The 22,180-nt window shown below is 45.5% G+C and overlaps 1 protein-coding gene across 2 annotated transcripts; it reads right to left on the bottom strand.

Moving 5' to 3' along the window:
• Positions 1 to 144: 144 nt before the first annotated feature.
• On the bottom strand, positions 145 to 17,101 carry LIPM (lipase family member M). Of its 2 annotated transcripts, XM_026503992.4 has the most exons (9): positions 16,799 to 17,101; positions 14,014 to 14,131; positions 10,806 to 11,004; positions 9,866 to 9,975; positions 7,510 to 7,646; positions 6,969 to 7,115; positions 5,436 to 5,507; positions 4,074 to 4,145; positions 145 to 1,138 (listed from the first exon to the last, which is right to left on the bottom strand). In XM_026503992.4, exons 1-9 carry the CDS (start codon positions 16,943 to 16,945, stop codon positions 869 to 871), a joined length of 1,272 nt encoding a protein of 423 aa, XP_026359777.1. In that variant the 5' UTR covers positions 16,946 to 17,101; the 3' UTR covers positions 145 to 868. The 2 variants fall into 2 exon arrangements, with proteins under 2 accessions (XP_026359777.1, XP_057164554.1); XM_057308571.1 differs by lacking the exon at positions 7,510 to 7,646 and having other exon boundaries at positions 9,866 to 9,920.
• Between the last annotated feature and the right edge of the window lie 5,079 nt (positions 17,102 to 22,180).

The raw sequence follows: 22,180 nt of genomic DNA, 5'->3' as shown, positions 1-22,180 counted from the left end.
CTTTGCAACTGTGTGAACATTGGACATTTTTCTAAAGAAATAAATCCAGGTTTGTGAATGAGTTTGGATAGTTGTCAAGATCAAAGGATAGAATACATGACATTCTAAAACTTTCTTCCCAGTTTTTAATATTTGAAGGCAGAAAACTGGGCCAGACATCGGTAGCCTCGGGCAGTAAACTCTCATGTGAGCTTGGACTTGATGCTAGGTACTGAAACACAGACGTGCTTCATGCAGGGGCGTAATGTGCTTACTGGAAAAGTCGCTAACTATCTTACCAAATTATTTCCTCTGAGACTCAACTGTAAAACTTGGCCCCTTTTAATGATGCTTAAAATATATTTTGTCCATACTCTTCTCTTTGCCTTCCTCTCTCTCCCTCTTTCTTCCTAAAGCAGCTCAGCTTCCTTGAGGTAGCATTATGTCTCTATGGCAATAAGGTGAAAATGTCTAGCTTAGTTACAACAATCCAGAGATTCAAGACCTCTGTTTCTGTTCCATTCTGTCATTTTACTTGACCGTTCCAAAAATACGGCTTATAGAAAAAAATTAACATTGTAAAGGGGTCTACCTGAATGACGTAAAGAGTCCTGGCTAATTTCTAGCTGTCAGGTAAAACCTACTCTTCAGGATGGCAGAATATACGACAACACATGAAACCTATGTTCACCCAATGAGTATTTTAATCAGCTGAAAAAAATTTCAATGCCAGTTTTAGTGTCAAATACAGGAAATCTGAAGGAGTGTGTATTATATCTCTGTCTTCCCTTCCCCACCCCCCTTCTACTGATATGGGAGGTTTCCAATTCTGGAAATCCTGAAAATCCTCCGCTTGGGGACCCCCTAAGACTCTTCAGTATCGGACGCCTCACAGTCTGACCCCGCACATTCCCTGGGAGAAGCTGGTCTCCTCCTGCTTCATCAGATGTATGATCTCATTGTACATACGGTGAGGAGCATCCAAGCCCCAGATGAAATCCACATGTGCCCATTCAGGAATGTTCTTATGGTAGATGAGATTGGTCACCTCGGAGAGCAGCATCTTCACGTCCTCTGGATTGGAAAGCCAGTCCTGACCCCCAGTCCACATTGCAGTGGGGACCGTCATGTCTCTGACTTTATACCTTATGGGAGTTGGCTAGAAAAAAGGAATAATTTTTAACTGTCGGTAACATTTGGATTTCCAAACTCACGATTTATATTTCAAGTCAACAGAGTCAAAATATGACATGTGTTGTGAGGAAAGGTGCACGGGTGCCACACAGTCAAACAGGACCACATCCAGAGGGTCCGTTCAGCCCCCACTTGAAGGTACAGTCAGTTAGCCTCAGTTTCTTCATCTGGGAAATGGGGATGACACTTGTTAACATCCTACGAGGTTAAGTTGCCTTCCACCTTAAGCATGAATCTTCAATTCTTTTTCTCCTTATTAGTAAGTATTTAACACATACGTTGCCTTTGGAAGATAATGTTTCTGTCCTTTTAAAGGCTGATTTCACAAATTTCATGAGGCCAGAGAGAGAGAGATTCTTGAAAGAAAGGCAAGAGATTGGAGCCCCCTGAGAAGGTCTCTGGGTCTTCACGGAGACTTTCTGGGAGAACAGAAAGGCCTTAAGGCAGTCCAAGTTCAAAACCTGGGGTAGTCAATGGCACAAGAACTCAGGTCCTTTAAACCGGGGGGGGGGTTAGGGTGGGGGGTTCTGGGGCACGGTTGTAACGATTAGACCCCTGCTCCAGTCCCCCATCACCCAAAGAAAGGAATCTAGGATTCTGAACTGACAATCTGCCTTATTCAAGTAGTGCTTCTAGATCAGACCAGCTGGCTGAGCCCTGAGGTTAATCAAGCACCCGGAACTTTCCCCTGTAATGTTGAGCCCCGATTCTTCTCAGAAAATCTACCGTGGAGCCAAGGCTTTCAACCCACGAGTCCTGGTTGACTCTGTGGCTTTCTAAGAATTTAGAGTTCTACCCTGAGATTGTGATTTACAATAAGGAGTATATATTTGGTCTTCGTTCCCATTTCTGGCATAGAGGTCCTCTTTACCCTTGGAATTTACTCAGTGATGAGAGCCAATAAAATGTCTTTTGTTAAGTTAATGAGGTGACTTTAGGACTTGATTTAAGGATGGGGGCTGGTCACCAGGGGAGCCAAGCCTGTGATTAGAGGGTTGGAAATTTCAGTGTTGCCCCCAGACCTCCAGGGAGGGGAGGGGGCTGGAGATTGAGTTCAATCACCAATGGTCAATAATTGAATCAATCATGTCTATGTGATGAAGCCTTCATAAAAACCCTAAACAAGGTTGGGAAGCTTCTAGGCTGGTGAACATGTGGAGATTTGGTGAAAGCCAAGGGCTAGGAGAGAGCTGGAAGCTCCTTGCCCTTCCCCCATACCCTGCCCTCTGCACCTCTTCCTTCTGGCTGTTCCTTGTTACAGTCTTTTGGAATACATGGGCAATCTAGGAAGAGAAATGTCTCTCTGAGTTCTGTGAGCCAATCTGGCAAATTAATAGAACCCAATGAGAGGGCTGTTAGAATCTTCCAGTAGAGCCAGTGGGTCAGAAGCATAGGAAGAACCTGGGCTTGACATTGGCACGTGAACTTGAGGGCAGTCTGACTCTGATGTTCTCTCCAGGTAGTGTCAGAATTGAGTGAAATCGTTGGACACCCAGCTGGGGTCTGGAGACTTGCCTCTTGGTGGTGGGGAATCTCCCCATGCCCACACACGCATAGGAATTTGGTGATCAAAGTTACCTTTTATGGCCTAACTTAGACACGAAAGGTTGAAGCATTCTAAGGCGCCAGTCCTGTATTTTTCTCATTTTACAGGTGAACTGAATTCAGGTTAGCTCTAAAGTGCTGCGATTCTAGAATGCCTTTTCTGCATAAATGTTTTCTTTTTCTTTCCTGGGGCCTGCCCTGCGTAAGCCACTTTCTCTAGAATTTAAAACATTAGGGCTGATAAATTAAAACTATCTTAGAGCCGGAACACTTTCTCCAAAGACAGGTTTTTAGGAAACAATGAAAAAGGACTTAATAAAAAGTAGCTGATGCCCATGACTTAGACTTTGCTGGTCAGGGTGCTCCCAGCCTGTCCCATTTCTTAGGCTTTTATATCTAGGCTGATGTAGGGGAGTGGATGTTACATACGATCCACGACTCTCAGAGGTTGGCCTCTGTCTGTCAGGCTCCCTCTGGCTTTATGTTCATATGGTCAGTATTTGTTTGCATTCACGCACAAGCTAACCAATAATCTTCAGTGGGGGTTTTATGCTCAGAAAAGTACAACACACAATTCTGACTCCCCACAACTATTCATTTCATTCTAGAGTATCAGCTGTGCATTTTCTTACATAAGGTAATAACTTGTCATATTTTTCATTTGCAAATGACAGATGCATTAAAAGTGCGACCAGCAGAACTCTTAAGGATTATCTAGTGCAATAATAATAATTATTATTATTATTTTAAAATAGGATCCACACTCAGCATGGAGCCCAGTGCAGGGTTTGAACTCATGACCCTGAGATCAAGACCTGAGCTGAGATCAAGAGTTGGATGCTTAACCGACTGAGCCACCCAGGTGCCCCAGTCCAATAATTTTTAAAGATAAAGACATCAGGGTGTGCAGAATGAAAGCAGCCTATCTATGACCCCTCAGGTGGTAGGGTCGGGGCAGGACTCATAAGCGACCCTCACTTATCACCAAACGCTCTTCTATGTGCCATGAAGCAAACTCGCCCCTGCTATCTTCATTCCTGGTTTTATGTTTTATTTTTATCTTTTGATCCTAAAAGGATCCTTCTAGCGACCACCAGAGTCTGTACTCTTTCCTTCACCATAACTACCCCGTCTTGCTCCTTAGAAGCCCAAGCACCTTGCTCATGGCGGCAGACTCACCAGGAAAGTTCTTCTACTCTGTTATGGAAGCAGGAAGCCTCTTGGCTAAGCTGTGAATGTCTCTCTTTTCAAACGGAGTCAAGCCTGACCTTGTAATTTATTCCTGCCTTCTACAAAATACTGTCATTATAACTTCCCTCCCATTTATTTCAAAAGAATGTGCTTGATTTTCTTACCTGATTGCCTTTCTCCAGATTTTTGGTCTCACTCCCCCAGTCAAATGCCCGGAGTTCCCCAGAATTCATTGTCTAAAAGGAAACAAATTGACATGGCCTTCAAATGCGTTCCTGGGTAAGGGTGCGAGGAGGGGTGAGAGGTGCTACCGAGTCTGCAGTCGCAAGCCAATTGGAGAGTAAAAGCCGAGGCTGCTCTTCTATTCGGTATTCAGATAATCTTCGAGAAAGCAGAAGGGCAAGAGTAAGGCCCCTTCAGGGAGAAAAATGCACTGGAGACGCACTTGCCACCTTGTCCTACAACTCCATAAAGCACATCCCCACCGCAGTCTGTGTAGGTGCTTGTCCTGCACACCCCCACAGGCTCGATGGGAGAGCGCCCCCTAGAGCCGAGCCATGTGGTGATTCCGGGAGAAGGTGACCAAAATTTCATTCAATTCCGAATTCTTCTTTCCTTTTGATTATAAAGTCTCTCTCCTGATACACACGCTCTCTCTCTCTCCCTCTCCCTCTTTCTCTCTCTCTCTCTCTCTCTCTCTCTCTCTCTCACACACACACACACACACACACACACACACACACACACACACAGAGCAATGACCTTAGAGGAACATTTTGACAAGGCTCTAAATCGTTAGAGAAACAGATAGGACCGATATTTATGATTTGTAAGTCTCCCTCAGTATTCTTAAAACTTTCTGACTGAACTAGGAGCCCTCCGTTTTGTTTTGTTTTTCTCCCAACGAGGTTGTGGTTGTAGTAGATGAGAATCTAAGGTTAACTATGCTCTAGCTCTCAGTCTTTAGCTCCATCGTTATTTCCACAGCGAATCGGTCACTCCAGTGTCCTCTACAATGAGCAATACTAGGCACAGTGCTTCTTTACGGGTGAAGCAACAGTTGACATCCGCACGGTCCCCAGAAACAGTTCGTGTGACTGGTGATTGGGACCCTCCCACCTGTGATTGCGGTGAAGGCTGAAGCACAAAGGACTCCCGTGAATTAGGTCCTGCCTTCGCATTTTTATTACCACTTGACCAACGTGCTGGAGGAGCCGAAAAGGAGAATGGAGACATGATCTCCAACCCCATCTGTGAGGTGGCTAGAGGCAGAGAAAGGTCTCACTTGGACCACCTGAAGTCACACTCTTAAGGTCCACTAAAGATTCCTTGGGCCAACCCTCCCCTCCATCTCCTGAAAAGATTCAGATCTAGATCAAATTCACGGTCGAAGCAGCATTGACAAGATCATATTCCCTCTTGGAATAAATGTGAAATAACGCCTGGGCTGTCCAAAGGACGTCCTCTGACTGCTCCAGACAAAACGCACAAAGACCCTTGGCGGAGACGACGGTTAGCATCCCTACCTGGCTCCAGTGCAGGATATTCTGCACAGACGTTCCAGCCAGAGTATGAGCCACGTACACGTTTGCTCGGCTCTGTAACAAAACACAAGTGGTTTGTGGGGCATGCAAAACTCACAAGACGTGCACCTTGTCAAGACCACGTCTCGAGGGTGTCAGACTGAGAAATGGGAAGATCATCAAGTTATCAGCAATTATTCACAAAACAGTAATATACACTTAGGGACACCTGGTGGCTCAGTCGTTAAGCGTCTGCCTTCGGCTCAGGTCATGATCCCAGCATTCTGGGATGGAGCTCCACATCCGGCTCCCTGCTTAGCAGGAAGCCTGCTTCTCCCTCTCTCACTCCCCCTGCTTGTGTTCCCTCTCTCGCTGCCTCTTTCTCTGTCAAATAAATAAATAAAATCTTTAAAAAAAACAGTAATATACACATGCGTATAAATAAAAAATTCCACTAAGTGTATCCCTGGGCGCCTGTATTTTTCATCTGAGAAGAGCTTCTCTTTAAACATCTGACTTCTTCTTTTAAAAAACTTTACCAGAATAATTAAGGATGAGGGCCGTAGAATTGGGTCTGTATTCAAATTCTACCTCTGCCATTCAATTTTTAGGTCAGTTTGGGAGATATTTAATGCATTAAATCTCAGGACACTAGTCTGTCAAAGGAAGTTATTGATCATACCTGTCTCATTGGCTTGTTACAAGGAATCACTTAGCCTGGCACAAATAAATGCATAGCAAATGGTAGCAATTAATCGTATTATTTTTAAAAAAGGGAAAAAATCTTCAGGAGTGAAAGATGTATTCCTCCAGCTTCTGGAAGTGCTGCTGGCAGACAGTACCCCACTCTCAGGCTTCCTTGTGGGGCCGCCCCAGGTGCAGAGAGCTGCCCTGCCCAGCGTCTCCCCTGGTGACATCTGTAGTAAATGACAGGTTGAGGTGGGAGTATAAAGACCAACCCTCTCACTTTAACTTGGGACAGCTTGGAAGCATCCCCCCATCTTCACATCAACCGAGAGTCCCACGGAGACTGTATCTCGGCTTGATATTTTCAATCTACCAAATCCTGCTCACTTCCTTTCCCTGGTGTCACCCCGAGGGTATCACCCCAAATCGTTGTGCACACTAATCTCTGCCTCCGAGTGTGCTTTCTGAGGAAGCCACAGTGACCCCTCCAACGACAGCTATGCCTAAGTTGAACTGAACTCTGGGATGTCCCATTAACCGAGAAACGGGAAGGACCCAAGGAGAAAAATGAGGTGCATGGTGCCTACCAGCTCTCTCTTTCAAATAATGTTACCTCTCGGTAGTAAAGCTGCTCTCAGACCGCTTCCATCCATAATCTACGACGTCAATCTCTAGCGATGCCGTTATGTCAACCTTGACTCAGGCTGCGTTGAAGTATTTTCTGCATGTTAGTATGATTTGAAGAAAACGGAATAGGTCTTCCCTGGCATTAGCTCACTCTTAGGATGTGAGACTAATCACTCCTCACTTTGCTTTGGAACACTAAGAATTGACTAGGCTCCCACTTACCATGTTCATATTGTTTGTATTAAATCCTCCCATAAGTAACATGACGTTGCTACAAATCTGATCGATAATCATCTGACGGCACAGGTAAATAGCAAACTGTCTGAAGAATCTGGTCTGGTACAGGAATTCTTTTTTGCCAAACAGTCCCTGTAAAAATATGACATGGAGTTGTAGTCGTTACATCATAGCCAAAAAGAAGTGAGTCTAATTTAAAAGCGTATAGATCTTCCAAAACTTAAAATGGAGTTCATCCCCAATAAGCCCTTCATAATCTGAAACTATTGTAAGTCAAAACCCAGGAGCTGTGGCTGCTGCCCGGCATCACGGAGAGGTTTGTCTCAAATATCACTAGCCCAGGAAAAGATCAACATTCAAAATTCAAAGCATGGTTTCTACTGAATGTGTATCACTTTTGCACCATCATAAAAACGAAAGAATTGTGAAGTCGAGCTATTGTAAGTCGGGGCTGTCTGTATGTCTTAGCAAATTGGGCTGGAGGACTCTTCTACGCAGACAAGGAGTTATCTGAGGAGTCACATACCTTGATCATCATATCCGGCAGCAACAAAAATTTGGTGCAAGGGCTTTTCGCATGTTTAAGAGTGGCTATGGGTGCTAAAGCAAAATACATTTTGATTTTCTGAGCCAGTTCTGGCATGGTGGAAAAAGCAATAAAGCCTACAAGAGAAGAGATAGGTCAGTGTGGATACTGCATATCCTAGAACCCATAAGATGCCGATTGTATTTTTATCAAGTTATTTCAGTAACTATGTGTGATTATGTTTTAATTGTCCTACAAAAGTATAGGCTCCTTGAAGGGGAAAACGCCAGCAGCCAACATGCCTCCGTGTTCCCTCCAACACCTGGCATGCACCTTCCTGCTAGTAGTTTCTCAGTGCATTATTGAATTAAACCATTGAGTCTAATAGTGCAGAATTTGAGAAAACATATATACAGAGAAATAAGTATGTAGCAGACACTTTTCAGGGTACTTTCGTAGTTCCTACCTCATTGAATTCTCAGACTCTTGTGAGGTATTTTTAACAAATCTCTACAGTGAATGAAATTGAGAATTAGAGAAATTGCTTTGTTTATCAGTAACAAGCAGGTTCTGTAATGTAATGGGTGTTGGGATACCAGGGTTTCCGCCAGTCTCCTTGATTCCTACCTTTTCTGGAATCCAAACTGTACCATGATCTAATAGACAAGTTGTCTACTGAACTGGATTCCAACTCTTATTTGTCCTAGACCAGGTCTGGGATGCTCGCTAAATCATTCTGGGCCTCAGTTTCTGTACCTATGAAAGTCTATGAATTATCACCATGTAGGCACCATCCCTGTGGAGCCTTGGGGAGAAAAAAGGCTATCATCCAAAGCCAAGGCATGGTCACTGTATTTGAAATACTCTACATCTGTGCATTCCTTGGCTAGGCTGATACTTGCAGCTTGAGTGCAAGGGGGAGAGGGACAGAGGAAAACTAGTATCACGTGACTTCCTCCAGTTCCCATAGGTGAGTGAGTACTTTTCCCTCCCTGTGATTAGGCTTGCCAGCCACATGCAAAGGCAGGCTCAAGAGTGACTCATTCCTCTTGCTCTTCCAACTGTACCATCAGTAGGACTGGGCTGGAACTCTATTAAACTCGATTCCAGCTTGATTGTGACCCTCTTAGAACTCCCCTCAAACGTCAAGTTTGAGAACTCAAGCTAACTTCTCCTGGCAAACTTTTTCTTTATGCAAAGCTGGTGTAAGTTCTCCATCTAAACAGCTCCGTGGTGGACTACTAGAAGAATCCTATACTTTTTTGCCCCCTTCGTCTTCTTGAAATAGCATTTGGTCTCATCATCAGCACCTTTGTCTTAATGTCAAGCTGGACAATTTGAGCATGGAGCAAAGCAGCTCTCAGAGGCCTCTGGCCATTAGAGCAGCAGCAGGCATTAACACCCCACTTACTTTCTGTGAAGTGTGTGGTGAGATGTGGCATCCCCAGAGCCAGTTAATGTTATTGGAAAATCCAGAGAGGAAAATATGAAAGTCAGGCTCTTTTCATTCACCAGAGAGCACCAAATATAAATAAGCCCACTGAACTCCTGCCCTGAGTTCCGGGGGCGGGGGTGTGCTCACCTGTCTCCCCAGAATCCCATACCCTGGCCTTCCCCTTTTGGTTTGGCTCAGGGTGAAAGTAAAAAGCACACTCAGCCATCCCATCTCCTCATGGCTCACAGCTCCCCTCCTTGCCCTGGTCTAAGCCAAACACATTTCCTACTGGCTTTGGTCCGAGAGAGAGTTAGAGACCACAGCCTCCACTCCTGTCTTCCCAGTGATGACCTGTATCCTGCAGGGCTCATGAGTTAAGGTTTCTCACAAATTCACTGAAAGCAAAAGGACAACAGCACGGAATTCCATACATTGGCCATAGAAGGGAAGGAAAAAGACTTGAATGAAATCCCCCAGCCGTCCTGTCGGTAGTGTGATGACCATGCTTACTGTTTATTAAATTGAGTGCACACTCTGGACCAGAAACTGCTCTTAGACTTATGTCTTAGACGAAACCCCTGCCTGCACGGAGCTGATCCACATTATCCCTGAATAGTTCGAACACCTCTATCTCCCCTACGAGGGCTTTACTGTCTTCATGTCATTGGAGACCACAGGGCTTGGACAATTCACTCGAGGACATTCACCTGAGAGGTGGTGGAATCAGATGTGACCTAATCCCACATCCGTCTGTCTCCAGAACCCTTGCTCCTTCTGCTACTCTAGTCCCCGGCTTCCACAGCCCTCAGGGTCGCTGAAGAGGACAGGACAGAGCTGAGAGAAGGTCAGGTGCTGGCCACCCACCCGAGTGCCATATGCCCACACCCCTGACTGTACAAACCTGCTCTCTATGAAACCTACCCATGGTAGTGCCCTGCGAGTAGCCGACATAATAGACCTTTTCCTGGCCGGTTCTCTGCAAAATAAAGTTTATGACTGCAGGAAGGTCAAACCTAGCCATCTCATCATAACTATAAGGGGGAAAAGACAAAGTTATAGGAAAAATTATAATCAGAAACAACAGAAGCAGCCCAGGGTTTACAAACAAGCCCCTAAGTCATCAGCCCCACCAGCTTGTGACCGTGCCCCTCGCGCCCTCGGGATGGACTTGTTTCACACCTGTGACCCATGGGGGCCTCTGGGCTCTCAGACTATTTGCACTATTTGCACCTTACTGTTTTCCCCAGATAGTATCACAGAGCGATAATCATCTTCAATGAATATTTACTGAGCACATGGGCTACCTCCTGGTGGAGGTGCCCTGCTGTACAGTTAGCAAAGCAGCACCCGGCCGTACAGATTTATTCGTATGGGAAAGGATTAAAAATGCCACAAGGCCCTTCTCTGACACAGGTTGAGATAAAGAGTGGTTTGAATGCCAATAGGTAATTTACACAAAAACATTAAAAACCGTGAGATATGTATTAGCCAAATTGATAGTCCCTAGGGCTTAATAGTTTCCCTGATATCTCTAATGTTGACTGATCTCCTCTCTTTCTGGGGGTACCAGTCCTTGTCATTACTGGGGGGGGAGTTAACCCCAGGATATGCATCTACAAGGACATGGACCTACACCTTCTCTCAACTACCTGACACCAACCCCCATCTCACCCTATTAGCCAGACCCATTCTTCTATTGGGGAAACCCAATCCTCCTACTACTTCCCCCAAATTAAAACAATTGGGGGATAACTTGGTAGGATATTGATGACCCAACCAAATTAAATCATCCAAATGCTGGAAGCCATATTCTTTACCCGGTTCTCCCAAAGACATCCGTGTCCACCTCCACTCGGTATACCTGAAAGCCCAGAACTCATCCTGGTCTACAGAGAGGGTCTTGTGTTTCCGAGACCAGATGTTCCCCCTGCTGTTCCCCAGCCACACGTCAAAACCGGCGTCTGCCAGAATGAAGCCCAGGCTGTTGTTGGGCAGGTTGGTGATCCAGTTGCTGGCGTCCCCCAGCAGACCATGCTGTAGGAACACCACCGGCCTCGGACCTATGTGCAAGAGAATTTCAGCCATGAGACAAGTTCTCTACCTTCCTTGTTACCCTCTAGTGTGCAAGTGCTTTTGAGTTCAATAGACCCGTTGAAATTTTGATTTAGCTGCTTGTTAGATCGATTGTATTAGTTGGTCACTTAACCTGTCTGTGTCTTGATTTCCTCCATCAGAAAAACAGGATTTCTGTTATGATTAAGTAAAATAGTGCACAGGGAGCAGATGCGACAATGCCTGGCACAGAGAAAGAATCAGTAGAGTTCAGCTTCCATTGTCTTTCTGTAGTTCTTACTCTCACTCGGTATGTCTACGCACCACCGAGGATACTGGAAGTGCCCAGGACATAGTATAGTCTAATGATGGAGGTAATTATGGAATTATAAATGTAATTACATATTACATAATTATAAATGTGTATATAATTATATTATAAAATTATATATATATGTATGTATGTGTGTGTGTGCTATAGATACCATATGCAGAATGGTTTAATGATTACAAGCCCTTCATGTCAAAAAGATTCACAAGCCAGCTTGAAGGAGCTCCCACTGCTCAAATATGGGAAAATTTGAGACTCAAAATAAATAATGATAGCAAAAAATCATATCCCAGTGAATAAATTAAGAATGTGTGAGTCCAGGGGCACCTGGGGTGGTTCAGTCGCTTAAGTGTCTGACTCTTGATCTCGGCTCAGGTCATGATCTCAGGTCAAGGGTCTCAGGGACCCATGATCTCTCGTGACTCTGAGATCATGACCTGAGATGAAATGAAGAGTCAGACACTTAACCGACTGAGCTGCCCAGGTGCCTCATGTTGTATACTTTAAATACATGCTATTTTATTTGCCAATTATATATCCATAAAGCTGAGGAGAAAATAATTTTTTAATAAAGCGAATATCACCAATATTAGAACAAGCCATTATCATGGGCTTCATGATGTGACACGCTGAGGACACAACTTCACTTCCGTGGTATTCGGGCCAAAACGTATGGCCGGAATCATACCATGAAGAAACATCAGACAAACCAAATTGAAGAGCATTCTATAAAATAACTGCCCAAAAACTCTTTAAAAATGTCAAAGTCAAAAGAGACAAAACTTGAGAAACTGTTTCAGTTCATGGAGACAAAAAGTCATGAAGACTCAATGAGGCATATGACCGCGGATGAGACTACTGATCAGGGAGAAAAGCACACACAAAGGACTTCAGTATAACTGGAAACATTTTCATACGGGCTCTGCAGTAGGTACTACTACCAGTCAGAGTTAATTTCCTACTCTTGATAAAGGTATTGTGATGATAAAAGACAACATTCCTCCTTCTTTTTAGGGAAGGGAGTCAGGATGTGACCCAGCCTACCGGGAGATTTTCTCCTTGAAGAGGCCGGCAGGAACTGCAGGAACGTCACTGGCCACTAGAGGGGAGTATTCTGCACCAACTGTACCAAAAGGGCAGATGGGTGGGTTCCTTGAACTCCAAACTCTGGGGCGAGGAGTGAACAGTGTAAGTAAACAGGATGTGCGAACAGAAACTCCAACCATGAATAGGGGTGCAGGTGACCCGTCAGCTCAGGCACCGCCACAGTCACTCGATTGCTTGGAAGAGCCGTGCCTTGCTTACATCCTAGGATTTGCAGGCCTCACTGAAAATTCTCTCTGCAGCTCCAGGCTCTGTTTAGTTGTATAAAATTCATTCATTCATTCCACATATATTTATTGGCATCTACCATGTGCGTGGCATTCTTTTAGGCACTGGCTGTATAGCCTTCAACAAAATAAAGTCCCAGCTCCCAGTGAGTTTACATTCTGGTTGTGGGAGACAGATAATAAGCCAGCAAATTGTTTATCCTGCCAAGTGGTAAGTGCTGTAGGGAAAGTAAGCAGGAGAAGGGGCCAGACCCTACTAGGAGGCAAGGGGCTGCTTCAAATGCACCGAGGTGGGAGCGTGTTGGACATACAGAAGGCACAGCTGTGCAGCTGGTATTAAAAAAAAAAAAAAAGCTGGCTTTCAAAAAGCTGCACATGTGGAAATTAGAATAAACCAGAACCCTGAAGCTTGTTTATGCCAAAGACAAAAGCATTTGCCCGGCAGTCTCTGGTCCTAATTAAGAATGTGGGCTCAAGTGGCAGACAGGTCTTGATTTGGGCGCGGGTTTTGCAATATTCTAGCAAGTGCTATTATAGACTTTCTGGACAAGTTACTTAACCTCTGTGCGTGGCAGTTTCTTCAGATTATTGTGAAAGTTAAATGAGACTAATGCAAATAAAGCACGTGACATCCTAGCTGGCGTTGAGAAAGAACACAGTACGAAATTGTATTATCTGTACTCATGACAAATACTGTAGTTGCTGCTATGAACGTAGAGCTAGAGTATGCAAAGGAACAGAGCACACGTTAATTGGTAATGAATGTGAATATTTTTTAAAAGCCAGCGATAGCTGAAAATCCCATATACAAAAAATGGGATTATAGGAATTAAAGAAATGTATCAGAAAATTAAAAATGTACATCTATTTCCTAATTCTTAAAAAACTTCAGTGAAAAGCTGGGCGACATCTCAAATACTTAGAGTGCTATTTGGATGGGGAATACAGAGTACGCAGGGGTGGGCGCCAGGTGCCATACTGGAGTTTGCATTCTTTATAAGCAGAGGTTGGTATGGTCCACTCAAAAGACCATCAGTGGATACTGTAAAATATCTATATAAGAGGGGTTTGGGGAATGAGTTAAGTGCTAGAGGGGGTCAAGAAATGGACCTTTCTTGAAGGTCTTTTTTTTTTTTTAAAGCAAACACTATGTTTCTTTGAGGTCATTGGGGATATTTGGGGTAAATGGGGTGGTGGTGATGGGGAGGATGGGGGCGGTGAAGCTATCTTTTGGCCCAGACAATGGGCCCCAGTCTACAACAAGAACTCAGACTCCCCTCTACACACTCAAACCACAAGGAAATCATTATTATAGAGAAGGCTGCCATGTTGGGGTGGCATGGGGTGAGCCATACCTGTCTTCTTAAGTTGTCCTAGGCCTTGAGGAATTCTGTTAATGGAAAGGATGTACCCATCTTCTGTCACAACTTCATACTCCTCACAAGGATAGCCTTGATGTTGGATGATTTCACTCTAAGGAAAAAGCAGTGTCTTTTGAGTTCAGTTCTGTATGGCTATGCTCTCAATGATCCAAAAGTAATGAGAAGATTCCTTGACTCTGAAAGACATAGAAAGGAGTCCCTTGTTTTCCCTAGTTACTCATGTTATCTTAGAAAAACTAGCAAGCCCTCCCTAGTTCTCATTTTCTTTGCCTTTCATGTAGAGACTGGACTAGAACAATGGTTCTTGAAGTGTGGGCCCTGGACCAAGAGGGTCAGCATCACTTGGGCCCTTGATAGAGATACAAATGGTCAGTTTCCACCCAAACTGAATGAACTGGGATTTGTTTTTAACAAGCTCCTTTGGAAATTCTAATTCACTCTAATGTTTAAGAACGACTAGACCAGAAGACTGATTCCAAAGCCTGGGTCCAGGGCAGAATTACCTGGGGCACTTAAACATACAGATTCCAGGGCTCACTTCAGGTTAGGGACCAGGTAATTGTCAGGCAGCCAATGAGGCATTCTTCCCAGAACAGCTTACGAGAACCCTTAGGCCATGCGTTCCCTATGGTTTTTTCAGCTCTAAGAACCACAAACTCAAGAGCAGGCGCTCTTAATGTTTTTAGGTCAGGGATCCCTCAGGGAATTTGAGGAGAACTATAAAAATGAATATGCACATGGACCCACAGGCACTTTTTTGTATCAATTTTCAGGGGTTCCTGATTCCTGGTTGCCTATATATGGGCCCCTGTGTAAGGACCCCTACGCTATACAGTCATTACATGTAGAAACTCTTTGTCAAATATGAAGCTTCAGAGCTCTCCCCAGTAGCCTCCCTACTCCCACCCACCGCCATCACCCAGAGGAGGGAATCATTTCTCTCAGCTTTAACAGGACTGAGAGAGGAGAAAGCCTGGTGGGAAATGCCCAGTGTCGTGCATGGGGGAAAGGGGCATACTAGTTAAGAGAAAGGCCCTGAGGTCTCCCTTGCTTGAGTTTTAATCCTGCTTCTAACACAAACTAGCTGTGTGATCTTGGGAAAATTAGTTAACCTGTCTCCGTTCCTCAATTTATTCATCTGGAGATCAGGCATACCAATGGCCTTAGCTCTGGGGGGTCTGGCAAGACATGTGAAGAGATAATGCACATATAATGTTCACTAGGTTACCTGGCACGTAGTAGGCCTTCAACGAGCATTAGTGACTACTATAATGAGAAATCACCCCCATCTTCTCAAGTAGCTCCTATTCATTTGGAGACTTCAGCTGAAGAGATCTTTGTTCAGAAAAACTTTCTTGAATTCCCTGGATCAGGTCCCCCTCTTCTATGTTTTCTTCTTCGATTTCACTGCTCTTGTAATTAGTAACTGAGGGTCTATTTTCCCTGCTGGACCGTAAGCTCCATGAACTCCAGTCTTTTGGCATTCTTAGATCTCTCTGAAACCTCAGTGACTAGACCAGCATTAAAGGCCTGCTAGGTGCTCAGTTAACACTGGCTAGAAAAACACAAGCAAGAAGCCAGTTGGATACCAAAATATAGGATTGATTATATCCGTATACGTCAGTCTACAGAATCAAGCCCGTTCAGGCTCTGAACCACTCGTACTCTATTTCATTGAATGTATACCAGTAATTATATGGACTTCCTATTTTACTTTGCTTCTGCATGCATAAACACTCAATGGCAGAGTCTGATTCAATGGGCTTGGGTATTAGGGTTCCTGAAGCCCCAGCAGCAACCAGTGCTGGACACACCCAGTGGGTGAGGCCCAGGGAGACCAGCTCTGCTGAAGACATTGCCTCTGTGCAGTAACTCAGAGGAATGTGTGTGGGCTCTTCCCAGGGCCAGCCCGCTGGCGGGAGCCTCTCCTCACCTGGGAGGGTTAATTGCACGTTGGTTTAAGCTATGAGCTTTGTGTCCAGGCAGGCCCAGATCTGAATTGCGGCTCTGCTACCTGTCAGTGGTGTGGCCCAACCCAAGTTGCTTATAGCCCCTGATTCTGAGAATGGGGATGATCCCGTCTCCTGATTGGGTCATACCTGGACAGCTTGCAGTCACCATGTCTGCCATGGGGTAAGCATAACTATATGGTGGGCTTTCCTAAAGTCAATGCAGAACTTGAAAGTAAGCCCAGCACTCTGGGATGCCTAAAAAGGTGTCACATCATTCATGAGTCACATACACGAGGCCCTCTCTAGAGGTCACCAAGACCCCCTTTTTGCCAATCTACTGAGGTCCCAGTCCAAAAGAGGGTACAAAGAACAGATGCTACTAGAAGCTGGCATCCTGATAGTAAGAAGGGGGGACTGAGACCTTTCTAACATGGAAGCAAGTACAAAAGGAATAAAAATCACAGAGGAAGTGGAATTGCCAAGGGTCTGGGTGCTGCTCAAGATGCGGAGATGATTTCTCTGCACGTAGGATGGACCGCAGAATCCATGAAAAAGTTACCTTGTGCTTGGGGCCCAGGGATTAAGTCATTCACCCGAGTTTACCTAACTTCTTCAGGGAGGACGAAGGTGGACACATACCCAGGTTAGCATTCTCCCCAGTACAGCATGCTCATTTATGACTCTGCTCTGCCAGCAAAAGCCACCACCACATAGAAATATAATATATAATGCAGATAATACACAGATGCACAAGTTAGCGAGTGAACCACTTCACTTGCCCCAAACACAGAAAAATCCCAACTTACAATATTCATGAATGCTTCTGGGTCCACGGCTTTCGTTGGCATACATCCTGAATTCACATTTCTCTGGAACAAATACGCCACCAGAATCAGAAGCCACATCTCCGTTCTGTGTGAGACAATCCACACTCTTGACAAGATTTTTGGCATGATTCAACATCTGCATTTAATTTTTTTTTCCTGGCAGTATCACAGCTAATCCTAATGTCAGAAGGAGCTACAGCTTTAAAAAGCTGTTTCCTATATGTTCCATCCAGGGTTCCTCCCCCAAATTCGGAAGCAAATTCAACAAGCTTGGTTGACAGGAAGGAAAGAGCTGGAAGCAGAATGGAAACATGGCCCAGGATGTCCCAATGCCACCAGGCCCCTCCCACTCCTCCCAGAACACAGAGTCACCAACCCTCAACTTCTAGGTATATAGAACTTTCTTTGATGCCACCTGGAGTTATGGGCATATGATACAGCCCAGAAAACCCCTGTTCTTCAACATCAGGAAATAGGAACCACAGGGAAGATCCTTCTTCTTTTTTCCCTAGTTTTTGTCTTTCTTTGGAGGGTGGAAAGATACCGAGTCTGCAGAACACATTGCAAGCTTTGATAGCCACATTCCAAGGCTTTAGTGATCAGTACTTTTTTTTTTTTTAAGATTTTGTTTATTTATTTGACAGAAAGAGAGAGAGGGCACAAGCAGGGGCAGAGGCAGAGGGAGAAGCAGGCTCCCCGCTGAGCAGAGAGCCCGATGTGGGACTCGATCCCAGGACCCTGGGATCATGACCTGAGCCAAGGGCAGACGCTTAACCAACTGAGCCACCCAGGCATCCTCTGATCAGTCCTTTTATTGCAGGTCAAGGTACTGATAAGTAGTTTGATATAACATGTCAAGAAATGATAGGACATTTTCTCTTTTTAGCAATGGGTGAGATCATTGTTTGGAAGAAAAGGAAACTTCCACATTTAGGCCATTTCTCTGTGGCTCAACTAAACAGACACGTGCAAAAAGTTTTGTTTTGGGTTATAATCACCCCCTAATGCCAAGAGATTAATGAGACCAATCCCTGGCAATTAACTCATCTGCAATAACTGAAGTGAGTTGCAGCCTAGTTATTTTCACGAACGAAATGTCCCAGTTTGATACACTGTGTGGCCATGTGAGCCCTTCCTTACCCTCCTATTTTTTAAGCAGGCCAGGGACATAGATTCATTGTCATTTTAAGTAAAGCGTGTGTTAGAGTGTAAGGGGAAAAAAAAGACTATTATTTGAAGTACTCTATTTCTTGGCTTGCACATCGGGTCTTCAGACCTGAGCTAACAGCAGCCACACTAACTCAGAGACGTCTGGAATGTGGTTGGTGAGGGAGCAAAGCTGGAACAGGACTGCTGGGTCTGTGCAAAGGACCGCCCACGCTCTCGGCCACACCCGGGCTGGGCTGGCCGCAGAGGCTGATGAGGTAAGCCTGAGGCTCTTATCCGGACCGATCTCAACATTCCCCCCACGCTGATCTGATGCTTGCTAAGGAGGGGCCGTCTGACCTGGTTCAGAAGAGCACGGACGTCACTCTAGCACTGAGAGCCCCATGTCCTCAGTACCCACTGAGCTCGCTCTGACGTCCCGCAAAGTGAGATTTTTGAAAGGAACTTTGGCTCCCACCACTGACATTGTAGGATTTTTAAACGTCAGATAGCTAGAAAAAACCAGAAAATCACATTCGGCTCTTTCATTTTTAGAAATGTGAAGACTGGCCCCACATTGCCTAGGCAGAGTGTGGCAAAGCCTATACTAAAAATTCAGGTGTTTTAACACATTGATTAGTATTATTACCACGTGGGAAAAAATGTAATGTTTCAGTGTCCTCGTCCCCATTCGAGGACAAAGCCTTACACTATCAGAAGAAATGATATCAGTCTCTGGGAATTGTGTCTTTAAAACTTTTCTCCTGGATTTGAGATTCAAAGTTAGTCTCAGTGATTTCATTATAAATTTGGGAAACATAATCTACTCACATTTGTTCCAATGTATTCAGGTAAGATCAACTCCCACGTTAGATTAATAAACTTGTGAATATTGTATGGATTTATCAATAAAAGCATTGATGCCAATGAAAGTGGTTAGCTCCGAAAGAATCCCATATTTTGTTTTCAGCCTTCAGGAGCCGTGTCCTCCTTGGGTTTGAGCATAATGCAGAGAAAAAACAGTTCAATTCGGCTACCAAATTCTTGGGTAACTTTCTGAGCTCTCAACTGTTATTTTGGAAGCAGGAAAGTGACATTCTAAGTCCAGCTCAAGGAAGTAAATTTTGAACAAACATGACCTGAGTTCAGTTGTTTCCCACTCCAGAATTTTAACCCCCTTAGCAACTCTGAGAAGCTAAGGGTCCTGGAATTGAGCCTTACGTCGGGCTTCTTTGCTCAGTGTCTGCTTCTCCCTCTGCCTCTCCCTCTGCTTGTGCTCTCTCACTCTCTCCCTTTCCAACAAATAGATAAATAAATAAAATCTTTAAAAAAGTACCATTATTGCAATATAAGACAACAGAATGTACTTATGTGTATGTGAGGCATAAAGAAAATCACAGGGTTTTAAAATAACAATTGCCCAATATCATGGTAGCTGGGTTGAAAGAAGGCGTAGCCTAATGTGCGGGTTAATTTATGTTTTTAAAAAAGAGTTATTTGTTTATTTGATAGAGTGGGTGGAGAAGCAGAGGGAGAGGGAGGGAGGGAGAGAGAGAGAGAGTGAGAGAGAGCGCACACACGAGTTGGGGGAAGGGCTGAGGGAGAGAGAGAATCTCAAGCAGACTCCTCACTGATCACAGAGCCCTAGGCGGGTCTCGATCTCACCAATCTGAGATCACGACCTGAGCCAAAACAGAGTTGGACACTCAACCGATGGAGCCACCCAGGTGCCTCAGTGTGGGTTAATTTCTAAAATCAGATAGTCATACGCTAAAAACATTTCCCCTCAGCTTTTGTCTGTCTGAAGGACGGCTTTGCTGAGAAGGTCTTCTCGGTTGGTGGCATCTTTCTTAAGAGCTTTGAGCATCTCATCCCGCTCTCTCCCGGGCTGCACGGTCTCTGCTAAGCCCTCTGCTGACAGAGTTGTGGGGGCTCCTGTAGGTCAGAGCATTGTGTTCCTCTTGCTGCTTTTAAAGTTCTCTTTTGTCTTTGATTTTAGACAGTTTTATTATAATGTATCTTGGGGAAGATCATTTTGAATTGAAATTTTGGAGTGACCTTCGAGCTTCGTGAACCTGGATATCCATCTCTTTCCCCAGATTTGGGAAATTCTCCATCAGTATTTCTTTAAATAAGCATTCTGCTCCTTCCCTTCTTCCCCTTCCCGGACTCCAATGGTGTAAACGCTGTTTCTGTAAGTCCCATAGGCTTTCTTCTTTCCTTTTTATTCTTTTTTTTTTTTTTTTTAGCTTTTGCTCCTCTGATTGGATCATTTAAATTGATCTAATTGCAAGCTCACTGCTTCATTCTTTTGTTTGTTCAAGACTCTTTTCAAATTCTCTGTTGAATTCGTCAGTTCAGCCATTGTATTCTTTAGCCCCCAAATTTCTGTTTGGTTCTTTTTCATATTTTCTATCTCTCTGTTGAACTTCCCATTGTGTTCTTGTATTGTTTTCCTGATACCATTGAATGGTTATTTGTGCTCTCTTTTAGCCCTCTGAGTATCTTTAGAAGAATTATTTTGAACTCTTTGTCAGGCAATTCCCGGAACTCTATTTCTTTGGGGCCAGTTCCTGGAGGTGGGCCTTGTGCCTTTGCTGGAGTCAGGTTTCCCTCATTCTTCATGATCACTTGTAGCCTTGTACAGGTGTCTGTTCATTTGAAGACGCGTCACCTCGTTCAGACTTAGGAGCTGGTTTTGGTGAAGGACACCTTTTGCCTGCGGGCGGGAGTGTGCCGCAGCAGGCTGTGTGACTACGTCTAATGGCGCAGGGTGCCAAGTGTGGGGATAGGTGTCAGTACCAGGTCCAGCGGGGAGTGGTATCTTTTTGGCTCAGGCTGCTGAGGTCCATCGCATCGACAACTGTGCAGTCCTTGGTGAGTGCCATGGGGGTCTGTGGTGGTGGTGAGGGCTGCTGGGGTCCTCAGTGGGTCCAGTGGCTAGGCATCAGAGTAGGCAGCTGGAGCTGGTGTCATGCCTGCATTTGGCTGTGGGCGCCAGCTGGAGCTGCCTATGTTACAGGGGCCAACTGCAGACACACATGGAGTGGTGAGGGTAGGGCGGGTGGCAAGGGCCAAGCCCAACCGTGGGCACACTGGCAGCTGTGGGGGCCTCGGCTGTCAGCGTGTGCTCCCGTGACTGCAGTCCCCCATTGGGCATGCACGTGGCGGTGTGGTCAGTGACCGGCGTCACGCTGGTGGTGTGCAAGGACACTGCGGAGGGACTAGCCCTGAGCATGTGCCTGGCAGAAGGGGTCTGTGGGGTCTAATCCGGTGTCTTGCTCTCCTGCAGCTGCAGCGTCTGAGCTTCCTGCTGCCGCAACAGAGGTGGGGGGTGGAGGGGAGCAGTGACTCGGGAGGCATGTGGCGGGGGGGGGGGGGGTAAATACCTATGGAGCAAATCTGGTGAAATCAGCAGGGCTCTGTAGGGGCTGCGCTGGCCACTGGTTCCTTTCCTTCTTTCTTTCTTTCTTTTTTAAATTTTTATTTATTTGAGAGAGAGAGAGAACAGGAGCAGGGGGAAGGCAGAGGCAGAGGGAGAAGCAGGCTCCCCGATGAGCAGGGAGCTTGACTCAGGACTCGATCCCAGGACCCCAGGATCATGACCTGAGCTGAAGGCAGACGCTTCACCGACTGAACCCCCCGGGCACCCCTGGCCACTGGTCTCTTGAGTGGGAGAAGTTGCTCGGTTTGTCTGCAGAGCAGGTCACTGGGAACCATGGTGGCCCCTGTTGCCTTCTTCATTCCTAGCTGTCTCTACTGTCTCAGCTTTGCCAGATGGGTGGGGTGACACCGAAGCAGGTCTTTCATGTGGTGTCCTGAAAGGCTGGGGATGCTCCCCACTTACCTCCTTCTTCCTTCGTCAGCAAGGGGGACTCTGAGCTGGGGAACTCCCTCTTGGCACGGGGCAATGCAGGCAAGATGTGGCTGTCTTCCTTTATCCTCGGGTGTGGTGTGGTTATTCTCAGGTTTATTTGTTACCCTGCGCTGCTGAGGTTCCCTAGGTGGACTCCAGAACTGTCCGGGAGCTGTTTTTATTCGTGCATAGTTATCTAATGGTTGATCTCTGTGGGTGGGGTTGGAGGCTGGTGTGTCCTGCACTTACTGTGTGTGTGACCTCCTGAGACCTCCTTACCCTTGCTGAGCCTCAGTGTCGCCCCTTGCAATTTTTTTTTTTTAAAGAGAGAGAGCACAAGGGAGGGGCCGTGGGAGAGA

This window comes from Ursus arctos, unplaced genomic scaffold, assembly GCF_023065955.2.
Source record: "Ursus arctos isolate Adak ecotype North America unplaced genomic scaffold, UrsArc2.0 scaffold_7, whole genome shotgun sequence".
NCBI lineage: Eukaryota > Metazoa > Chordata > Mammalia > Carnivora > Ursidae > Ursus > Ursus arctos.
The sequence above is the reverse complement of the archived record's forward strand: the minus strand, read 5'-3'. Positions and strand labels throughout refer to the sequence as shown.

Excerpts from the sequence above, each read along its gene's own strand:
- LIPM (XM_026503992.4), bottom strand. The coding sequence starts at position 16,945 with ATGCCAAAAATCTTGTCAAGAGTGTGGATTGTCTCACACAGAACGGAG. Across the intron at positions 11,005-14,013 it reads AGGACAACTTAAGAAGACAG|GTCCGAGGCCGGTGGTGTTC; the intron begins GTATGGCTCACC and ends TCTTGCACATAG. Across the intron at positions 5,508-6,968 it reads ATACAAACAATATGAACATG|AGCCGAGCAAACGTGTACGT; the intron begins GTAAGTGGGAGC and ends GTTTTGTTACAG.